Source organism: Bufo gargarizans, chromosome 3 (assembly GCF_014858855.1).
Source record: "Bufo gargarizans isolate SCDJY-AF-19 chromosome 3, ASM1485885v1, whole genome shotgun sequence".
Taxonomy (NCBI): Eukaryota; Metazoa; Chordata; class Amphibia; order Anura; family Bufonidae; genus Bufo; species Bufo gargarizans.
The window spans coordinates 48,903,045-48,914,435 of NC_058082.1; the positions used below are offsets into that span (position 1 = coordinate 48,903,045).

The 11,391-nt window shown below is 46.9% G+C and overlaps 1 protein-coding gene across 2 annotated transcripts in view; it reads right to left on the reverse strand.

Moving 5' to 3' along the window:
* PROSER1 (proline and serine rich 1) overlaps positions 1-11,295 on the reverse strand; it is a 58,129-nt gene extending 46,834 nt beyond the window's left edge. For both annotated transcript variants that reach the window (XM_044288345.1, XM_044288344.1), the window contains exons 1-5: positions 11,122-11,295; positions 5,355-5,569; positions 4,747-4,812; positions 4,443-4,511; positions 1,271-1,365 (exon numbers count right to left, since the gene is read on the reverse strand). In XM_044288345.1, coding sequence (XP_044144280.1) covers positions 1,271-1,365; positions 4,443-4,511; positions 4,747-4,812; positions 5,355-5,399 — 275 coding nt within the window. In that variant the 5' untranslated portion in view covers positions 5,400-5,569; positions 11,122-11,295. The remainder of the gene's footprint in view (positions 1-1,270; positions 1,366-4,442; positions 4,512-4,746; positions 4,813-5,354; positions 5,570-11,121) is intronic.
* Between the last annotated feature and the right edge of the window lie 96 nt (positions 11,296-11,391).

The window sequence follows — 11,391 nt, forward strand, 5'->3', positions numbered from 1 at the left end:
GTTTTCCACTGTAATAATCAATTACCGAAGTTATTTAACCAAGTCGCGGACAACTTCGTGAACAGCGGACTTCAGCTCATCGGAGCCCATACTTTCTAATACTGTACAGAGACAAATCTCCGTATAGTATTATAACAAATTTGAAGCAACTTCGGATGTAGCATATCCTAGAAATATGCCACCAATGTCTCAGACGAGACAACCCCTTTAAGAGTCAACTGATCTAAACCAGGATCTAGTGCTAGGCATACGTTACAGAATGTCAGGCCCCTATGTCGAGCTTCCTTGAGGGAAGAATAGGAGTAGCGACTGGCATCTGCCCCTAGTACAGACTGTACTGTATGGAAACTCAGGAGCGACTGGTAGGCACAAGATCATGTGAGGATCTGCACCGCAGGACGCCGGAATTAATGTAATAATTACTTCTCCGCTAGTAGTTATCATTACATAACAGGCGGAAAATCATACGGGAACACACACAGCAATCTCTATGGACAATGCTGCAATCACACGAGTCAAGTTTGAAAACAACAAAACACCTAATGGCCTCTGTGTTTGTTGTCACCGTCCCTCTGATAATAGTCATCTGACTTGTAAAGATGTAATCCCTCTGGTGACCTGATTTCCCTTGTCCGTCACAGCCATTATCAGGAGTTAGTGCAAGGTCACTGAGGTAGTGCTCACATACAGTACGGGACGAGGGGTCAGACATCCCATGAAAGTCCTTTAAGGTTCTTAATAGCTGTTTTAAAGTAATTTACAACATAAAAAATAAAATAAAATAAAAAAAAATTCATAATTTTTGGCTTCCATTTGTGCCCCTTGGTACAGGCTCTGGACTGAATCAATCTCCTTCCCCCTCTGGCAGCTGACAATATATACCCCTTCTCATGTCCCTGCAAGAGTCTTTCAAGCTATCCTGAGACACTACTGCAGAACTTCTGTTCAGTCTCTGACAAGCAGGACAGAAAGATCTTTTTTATTACCTGTTCTGCGGTGAACGAGGACCACTATGTGCAGACCTGGCTGTGGAGAGTGACTGTGTGACCAGCAGCATTCAGCTCCGGGCATGGACGTACAAAGGGAGGTAAAGAGCTGATAACGTGAGAACTAGACATTTCTCTGTGATAAGACATATTACAAGGTTTCTTGTGGTCGCTTGTACCAATGATTTAATGACCATTTAAACAGGCTTATGTGAAAGAGCATATGAAAGGGGATGCAAATTTAATGGCTGACTGCACATAGCTGACCCCACGGATATACTCACAAGGCCAGCAGCTCCAGGGCACTCAGCCGGTCCTTACTGAACGTGAAGCAGTTCAGGATGTTCACAACCTTTGCAGCAGGAATGGCAACCATTTTCTAAAAAAGAACAAACTGTTAGAAACACATTCCCGTCACTGACTTAACCCCTTAAAGGGGTTGTGCAAGAATGGGGGGGGGGGGGGGGAAGGAGCTCAAGTTCTCGTGAATTTGAGCTCCTTCTCCCTGGCTATGAGCGGGGCGCTCTGATTGGATGTGCTCACAGCCAGGGAGAAGACAACCGCGCCCAGGAAAAATTCAAGTCCCCGTCTAGTTTACCCGAATCGCCTCATTAGCATGTGAGGCGCCAAAACAAACGGGGACCACAGCGGACGAAAGGGGGGGTCCTTTGAAAAAAAAAAAAAAGAAAGCGGAAAGACATCACTGGGGGCCGCACTGTAAGGTAATATAACTATTGCAGGTAAGGACATACGGATGCGGACCCATTCAGAGATGCGGTGCGGAAGCGCGGATCGGGACCCCACGGAAGCACTATGGAGTGCTTTCGTGGTGTTTCTGGGCATGCCTCCGCACCGCAAAAAGTAGTGCATGCACTACTTTTTTGCAGTGTGGACCGTCAGATGCGGATCGCGGACCCTATTCAAGTAAATGGGTCCGCAATCCGCATGCGGCTGCCATGCCTGCAATTTGCAGTCCGCAGCACGGGCCCGGGCCGGACCATGTGCATGAGCCCCAACAGTAATATTTTCCTTTTTCCATTGACTTGAAGGCTCCATGAGGGCTTGTTTTGTTTTCGGGCTGAATTGTACTATTTTGTGGTGCACATGTTTTACACAGTTACAAAAGTCAATAAGGTTGATCTAGTCCAACTTACTGACTAATTTTTATTACCCCTTTTGGGGGAAATGGAAAAAAAAAAAAATCTTGCATTGATTTTGCTTATTCTCTCTGCATCAAAACGTGATGGAGGCTCCTGCTGGAACCTCTGCCGTGCACCTAGCCTGAGGCGTGACATTTAATCTACGGGTCTGTATGATCACCCACAACACCAAATTATTGAAGGTTTTTTTATGTCTTACTTCTGTGCTCAACAACAGCACGTCTCATGCAAAAAATAAATAAAAGTCTCTGCATTAGAAGGACCATAATTATTTTATCTTGATTTTTGCACCATGAGATGAAGTTTTTATTGGGACAAATACCAATTCCGCTACTAGTTTTTGCATTTTCTTCTGTTACCTGTACACACCTCGCCTGCTCTCTGCTGAGATTTGAGTGGCTGCCGATGTATTTTTGGGCACCTATGACTGAGGGCCAAAAGGCTGTGAAAGGCTCAACACTTTTTGGGCGGCCCCATGGACAGACATTATAAGTATTGACTACCATTTAAAGGGTAGTCGATATGTTAGACATATCGATATGTTATTCCACCGATGTCAGGTAGGTGCCGGTCCCAGAGGTGGAAACTGCACCTATCTCCAGAAAGGGCCCTGAAAGTGCAGCAGAGCACATCACACACGCACAGCGGGCTCTCCAATTATTTCTATGGGCAGAGGTCGCAGTATGTTTTTTCCAGAAGAGTGAAACTACTCCTCTGACCATTTTTGAGGAGTATTTTTACCCCAGGAGGATTAGGGAAGTTGCGGTAATACAAATACATAATACGCAGGCCTGCATTTGCTCACATCTGCGTTTGGGGCGTCTGTTGCAGATTCTGTCAAAAAGACCAGACAAAAGCCTCGTATGCAGAACTTTTTTGTCTGGTAAAAAGACGGAAACTGAACAGACTCCATCGTAGTCAGCGGAGTCCGTTCAGCTTGTTCCCTGTCAGTAAGGCTGGGTTCAAAACAACAGAAGTAAATAGTGGTGGTGTGAATGGGGCCTAAGAGGTGGGGATTTATGGAGGTGAACCAGTACTGGTCTAAGTATACAGCAGATAATTATAGCCAAGTGATAAAGTACAGGGAAAATCCGCTATATTGGACTGGACTTTATCACTCGGCTATAACGGCCTGCTGTACATTCACTACATACATCTGTGTGACATGTATGGTGCATGCGGTGCAGTGTGTGATGATCACACAGTGGGGTGACAGGAGGAGGGGAGGGGGAGCAGGGTCACTGGGGGGGAATCATTTAAGATTTTGTGTCTCCCCTTCTTGTATTCCTTTAGATCATGTCCTCATGATAACTATTCTGCACACACTTAGAGACTACGATCCTCATTATCCTGCAGCCGGAGGAGGGTGCTAGTTATGGGGTGATAGCAAAGTGGACAGAACCACGAGGAAGCAGAACGAGATGCAGAGAACTGGGAGACTGGACGGAACCATGATTGGGGAGGGGGAATCCACTCACTTGAAGACTGACGGGCCGAGTTATTCACTGCCACAACTGTCCCACCCCCCAGCCCGCTCCTCCGGGGGGCCGGGGGGGGGACACAGGACTGGGGGCAGCTCTTCTATCAGACCGGGGACCAGTCACATGAGTTGGCGGCTCCTTAGCTCTGCAGCGTGCCCCGCTCTCCTTACTACAGCCACCCCTGGGAGCTGGCCCCCCTCCTCTTTCCAGCTCCCGCCAGCTCCCCCTGCTGTTGGGCGCACGCTGGAGCGATACAGGCCCAAACTAACCAGTAACAAGGCTCCTTCCTGTAAGGAGCTTTGTTATTGGTTATTTCAGGCACATGCAGATCGCTGCGCTGCCCGTGCCGTTCACAGCGCGCCCTGTGCTGATGAATGTGGGGGAAAAGTCTAAGGCGTATTGGTACGTCTGAACAAGCGTCTATGTTATTGCGACCTCTGTCTATTGGAGTTCCGAAAATCACTGAGCAAGCGCGCTTGGCTATTTTCAGCAGTTCCATGTGCGACTACTTTCTGCTCACTTTGGGGGTCTCGTTCTTCAGATAGAAGTGGATCCGAGAGGTGGGACCCCCACCTTTCTGACAATGGTGGCATATCTTTGTGATATGCCACCTACTTCTTAGATGAGACAACCCCTTTGAGTGACACTGGAAGATCAAGCATCGTACAAGGCGGTTCAGTGGATGGTAAAACCGCCCCCAAAGGTGCTCCTTCAGAGTGTCATCTGAAGAGCCAACCCTGCTGAGGTCCGAAAAACATGGAACGTCCTGTCCACAAATGGTCAGCGACCAAGGAACACAGACTGAATATACTCACAAGCTGCATGGCCTTCACCGCCTTCAGCTGAGGAACAGACCAGGAGAAGTATCTTAATAATTCCACCACCTACAAGAGAAATACTTGGTTATACAATATCCTGAGAAGCAGCTGATCCCACCGGCGGATCACGCAGCTTTGATATGATGGCTGCATTTTATGATCCCCTCCTCATTTTGGTTTCCAATACTGCACCAGGAAACTTGGCCTAACAGCTGGCACAGTGCCGATCCTAATAATCTTGATGTATGAAAACCCAGAGAACGCTTCTACAACATGTTCCTTTAAGAGGATCTTACTGCACCTGTTCACAGGAAAAATATCCTTGTACGTGCTCCAAGGCCTTGACTTTATAATCCGTAGAAACAGCCTGAGGAGAGAAGACAAAAACATGATCAGAAGACGTCTTGACAATATCACTTTATAGTGAAATAACTACATTCTGCTATCCCATCACCCAGGAACCAAGTGCAATACGTGCACCATGGGGCCGATTCATCGTAGGTTTTACACCACTTTTATGGCATAAAAAAGTCACAAAGTGGCAAGGAGGGTGTGTGGCCTTCTATGGCCTGACTGATTCACTATAATTTACACTAACTGGTGTAAAACAAGGGCATCTGTCAGCAGTTTTGTACCTATGACACTGGCTGACCTGTTACATGTGCACTTGGCAGCTGAAGGCATCTGTGTTGGTCCCATGTTCCTATGTGCCCGCATTGCTGAGAAAAATTATGTTTTAATATATGCAAGTGAGTCCTCTAGGAGCAATGGGGCGTTGCCGTTACACCTAGAGGCTCTGCTCTCTCTCTGCATTTGGCGCTCCCTCTCCACCATGATTGACAGGACCAGGCAGTAAAAATAAATAATTCCCAGTGTAACCCTTTAAAGGCTCCATCGCATGTACCGTACCTTTCTCACTTCATCCAGCACTATCTCAAATGACTTCTTGTCCATGATTGCACTCTTATCCTTCTTACAGGTCACAGTCCAAAATCCAAAAAGTTTATTTGTCTCTTTCCCTCTTTGGTTCCGGTCCGCCCAGCTATTACAACATTATGAGTGCGACGAGCCCATCGTCACTGAGTGAAGGCGTTTTCACCTGCACATGTAGAAGATGCTTCAATCTGAAAACAAGATGGAGGAGCTAATCAAATAATGCCATCAATCACGAAGATCTGAAAACAATGGGTGTTGTTATGATTAGTCTCTGTAAGTTCAACAAATTTTGCATAAAAACTAAGAAACTTTGTGCTATATCTTATTAGAGAAAAATGCCTCTTTCTCCACTTAGGAGTCACTTCTCCTCTCCCTGCACTGATCATTCACCCCCAATTCACTGCTAAAATACTTCCTGGAAGTCAGATTATCAGCTCACTTAGGAATCAGGTGACTTGCTGCCCACAGTTGTCTATGGAGAGGGGAGGGGGAGTTGTTGAGGGGAGACAGAGGCACGGACACACAGACGCTGCTGAGTCCAGTTAGTTTTCTATCTTATCCCAGTGATGGATTTACAGCTACACTGTAGTATAAAGCGCCCCATGCTGCCGTTTCTGAGGGTGCTTAATAAAACAATAAATAAATAAACATTACGCCACCACATGTCACACCGCATCTTCTAGCCCCGCTCCCGGCAATCCTAAACTACAAATCCCCATGTATCGCTAAAAAACAACAACAAAAAACACTGGTGGAAAAATTACATTTACAGAACTGAACAGGAAAAAAAAAAAAAAAAAGTTATGGTTTTCAAAGACATGAACAAAAATTTTTTTTTTTTAATGTATCTAGTCAGGAAAGGGGGGTGTACGACTGGTCAGAAATAAAGTTAACAAGGGATTGTACATGATTTATAACTAATTAAGACCCTAATTAAAATTAAACTGATGACACTGTAAATGTGTGAACTACGGTATGGGCCGGTCATAGCAGGATGAGGCAGAGTACAGCATACACCGTCGGCGGCCCTGAGGCCTTGCCTGATTACCTCCCTCCCAAAACCAGAAACAATCTGACAATACCGGTAAAACCCCTGCCACAGCGGCCTGACAACCAGATCTGTACTGGGGAGAATGACAACCATAGATCACTGCTTAATGCTGGCATCCTCAAACTGCGGCCCTCCAGCTGTTGCAAAACTACAACTCCCAGCATGCCCGAACAGCCCACAGGTATCAGCCTACAGCAGGGCATTGTGGGAGTTGTAGTTTTACAACAGCTGGAGGGCCGCAGTTTGAGGATGCCTGGCTTAATGTATAGTAATTAGGATACTCTCTGCAGCATCTATGGGTATGTTCACACAGTGTTTTCTCTAAGTGGATTCTGATGCATGTTCCATTCCGAAATGTTTAGCATAAGTTTCATTGATTTAAAGGGGCTCTCCATCATAGTTAACACAGCGCAGTTTTGCAATCTGCAGTGCGGAAAACAAAAGTATAAACAGGGTGCAGATCTGTGACAACCGAAAATCCAAGGCCGAGAGCCAAGAGGCGGCTAGTTTCCCAATGCCCATGGTTTTCAATAGGGGCTGGGGACGGACGCATCACATGCCCTTCTATCAGCAGCCATGTTTAGGCCCGGAGCGCCGTACTGCGGGGCCGTGCTTCACAGAATAAGGGCTCGTTCACTCGACCATGACGTTTTTTGCGGTCCGCAAGTGGCGGATCCGCAAAACACAGAAGGCACCCGTGTGCCTTCCGCAATTTGTGGATCGGAACAGGAGGCCTATTATAGAAATACCTATTCTTGTCCGTTTTGACAGAACTCAGAGTGCTGTCCGCATCTTTTGCGGACCCACTGAAATGAATGGTTCCGTATACGGAACGCAGAAAACGCCCCGTATACGGAACACAAAATACATTAGTGTGAACAAGCCCTAAGGCCTCTTTCACACGACCGTATTGGCTTTTTCAGTATTTTGTGATTGGTTTTTCACAGATCCGTTGTTCCGTTTTTTGCTTCCGTTGTGTTTCTGTTTCGTTTTGCCGTATGGCATATACAATATACAGTAATTACATAGAAAAAATTGGGCTGGGCATACAATTTTCAATGGATGGTTCCGCAAAAACGGAACGGATACGGAGTACATTCCGTATGTGTTCCTTTTTTTTTGCGGACCCATTGACTTGAATGGAGCCATGGAACGTGATTTGCGGGCAATAATAGGACAAGTTCTATCTTTCAACGGAATGGAAAAATGGAAATATAGAAACGGAATGCATACGTACATTCAATTTTTTTTGCGGAACCAATGAAATGTATGGTTCCGTATACGGCCCGCAGAAAACGGTCGTGTGAAAGAGGCCTAAGACATTGATACTGGTCACAGCATAATTATAGCCAGCACTGAAAATAAAGAGAGGCAAACCCCTTTAAGACAATATTAATAAATCAGCCCATTAAAGGGGTTGTCCGTTTTCAAGAGGAAACCAGACAACTCAGGTGATCGACTTGTAATAAAGATGATTACTCTGATTCCCAGCTGCAGCCATGACATCACGTCGACAGCATGTGACTGCTACAGCCAATCACTGTCCGTTTCAGTGCACAGCTGAAACCAGTGACTGGCTGCAGCGGTCACGTCAGCGGCGTGGGATCTACCAGGTAAGCAGTCATCTAGTCTCTATCACAGGTCAATCCCCCAAGTTGTCTGGTCTCCTCTTAAAAATGGAAAACTCCTTTAAATGATTGAAAATGGTTGACAGAAGAGTAAAATTCGTCTAAATGTGTACACGTTTGGCGCAAATTGTGGAAGAATTGTAGACACACTGTGGACACATATTAGGCTCTGTACACTGTAGATGGTGTAAGCTTAGACCCTAGACCGCGCCTGATTTATCACAGGGGCTCAGGCTGGATGGTAAATGTGCTGCAGGGACACACGCTTTTCTCTGACAACTATGGGTTGGCTTACTTTAAGGGCTCATTCAGACGGCTGTCGGCAAAAATGTGGATATGTTTTTTTGCAGACAGTTCAGCATGTCCGCAAAAAAACGGATTGCATTCCGGTTTTTGCTTACCCATAGACTTCCATAGGGCCATGAAGAAGGGGGGGGGGATGAAGAAAACCTACATGCGTCAAATTGTGCCACTTTTTAGGCAGATTGTTGGTGCGAACACATTAGCTCCTGACAAAGCTGAGGCGAAACGCGCGTCGGGGTCCCAGCCTGCCCTGTGTCCGTTGTCTCTGCCCTCCATCACGTCTTTGGGTATGTTTGTTTTTCCAGCAGGTACCTGTGGGCAAGTTTTTTGTCTATAGCCTTCATATTGATGGCCTGGTGTATAGGGACGTATCTACCTGAACACTCCAGATAGATACTGTAAAACCTAAAAGTTTTATACATTATTTAGGGCCCTCCACCTTTGTAGACTCGCCCCAGGGTTATGCAGTGGAGAGAGGATCACAGTTACTTGTAGTTGTTTTGTACCAGATACTATTTACTTGTAAATCACCCCACTGCATATTGCACATACACCTTACATGTGTTCCATCTGTTTGGCGGGTTATTGGGACACCGGCGGGGGGACTACGGCATCCAGGTTGTTCGCTGACTTTTTCAAAATTAATTCTGTGCAATAATGTCTTATATTTATGAATTCTGATTAATTTATGACATAATAAAGTATATATATTTTTTAATATACTGGGCATTCCATGGTTGTTTTTTAGCAACACTTTTAGGTTTATTTGATCGGTTCTCCGTTTGCCCCACTTTACGGCTTTATAGTGAGGCCTTCTTTTTTGGTTCTACATTAGTAAACCTGGGCCTGAGTGCTAATAAATCTCCCAGATTACCGTGCAAAAAAAAACAAAAAAAACGCAGCACATTACATTACCAGCAAAGCGCAGCAGATTACACAAACCTTGTGTACGCTTTGCCGATTGTTTCTGTGTGGATTTCCAAACTTACAGCATATCCATTATGTTTGCGGTTTTAGCTGCGGATTCCACCCTTTTCAATGGAAGGGCGAGATCTGCATCAAAACCGTATGTAATCTGCACCAAAATCCGCAATTTGAAATATGATGCAGAAAAGCACATAAATCCGCAGGGAATCTCATGCGGATTCACGTACGTTCGCCCGTGTGTGCAGGAGGTCTAAGGCGGAGAGAGTAGTGGGCGGCTGTGTGGAGGGGACTGGGGGGTTTTGCTCTGAGCTTTCTCGGATTTTGTCAATTTTATGTGTGTGTGTGAGATATATGAGGCAGAGTCTTCGGCTGAGATGAGGGGTGTGAGAGGGGCACCAGTGGACGGAGTAAAGGGCAGTTATAGGTTGTCCGGCGTTGTGGGAAAGAGATGATGTGAGAGTAGTGAGGCAGTCCTGTTTAGAAGAGGCGAGTGCAGAATCGGCGTTGAGGACGGCTTGTCGGTATGAGACGACGTCTTCCTTGGAGTCGGTTTTCTTCCAGCGTCATTGTTTTGTCTGGTGCCAGGCTTGTCCATGGATTTGCCGGGCTCTGGCGAGTGTAAGGGGCGACAGGGCCAAGGGCTGAAGGAGTTGTGGTGTTGTAGAAAGCTGGCGTCATGCAGGGCGATGTGGTGGACGGCGGTGAGAGGGAGTTAGTGTGTGAGGGGAGTGGATGAGAAGAAGATTGCGGTCTGAGGAGAGTTTAAAGGGGTTTTCCCATCTTGAACATTGGGGACATATCACTAGGATATGCCCCCAATGTCTGATAGGTCCAGGTCCTACGTCCTATCCTTAGAGCGGAGCCCCCAAAGTATCAGAGGGCACACCACATGCCACCCTCTATTCATTCCTAAGGGAGTGCCAAAAAGCGATGGCTCGGCTATTTCCATCAGCCCAATAGAAGTGAATGGAGCGGTGGCCACGTGCTGCGTTCCCATTCATTGCAATAGGACTTCTGAAAATAGCCGAGCTCGCCGCTTGGCTATTTTCGGCGCTCTCATAGAAATGAATGGAAGGTGGCTGTGCACACATGGTGGATAGGTGAGGGTCCCAGAGGTGGGACATTGGGGAAATACCCTAGCAATATGCCTCCAATGTCCAAGACGGGACAACCCCTTTAAGAGATTAGATAGGGAGCAGGTCTACTGTGTGGGTGGCTGTGGAGGACCATTGTGTGAGGCCAAAGGAGGACATCAGAGACAGGAGATTGGAGGCAGCTGAATGGCGAGCGTCAATGGCTATGCTGAAATCCGCCATGATGATGGTGGGGAGATCAGCGGAGAGGAACTGTAGAAGCCACGTATGGTGGACGGAGAGGAGATGTGGACAGAGTGGACTTCGAAAGAAGGTAGGTGGACGAAGAGTGAAGAATGAAATGTGAGCAGAGCATCAACTGCGCTGACACACTGTAACAAAACATCAGGACGAGAGATAGCGTAAAGTAGAACTGATTTAGTTGCCCACAGCAGCCAATCAGATTCCACCTTTTTATTTACCAAAAGAGCTCTAAGAAATTAAAGGAGGAATCTGATTGGCTGCTGTGGGCAACTAAATCAGTTCTACTTCACACCAGTTTGATAAATCTCCCCAGGGTTCTCTAGCCTGGATGCAACTGTAACGACTCCTCAGCTGAGGGCAGGACCAGGTCTGCACGGGTTTCCAGCCACTGGAGGTAAACAAGGTTCCATTCACTGACAGCACCCGACTGACTCCTCATTACAACAGGACTATTATGATATAAAACCGTGAGTGCACGGAGTACTCCTACTTACCGCCTGTCTACTGAATGGAGGCCGGGCATCTCGGGGGCTCGGGGATGCAGGTGATCCCTGCAGACAGGTCTACCGCCCGGCACCAGCCACGTTGTCCGAACGGCGACCGGTCCGTGTATAATCTATCCCGATTCCTGGGATTACTACCGCGGCCGTACAATGGATCGCAAGCTGCAGGATACGGCATACAGCTTCCGGGGCACACGCACAAAACTGAGGGGCCGGGCAGGGGGGACTGTGAGACACGAACACCACGACTCCTCCATAGAC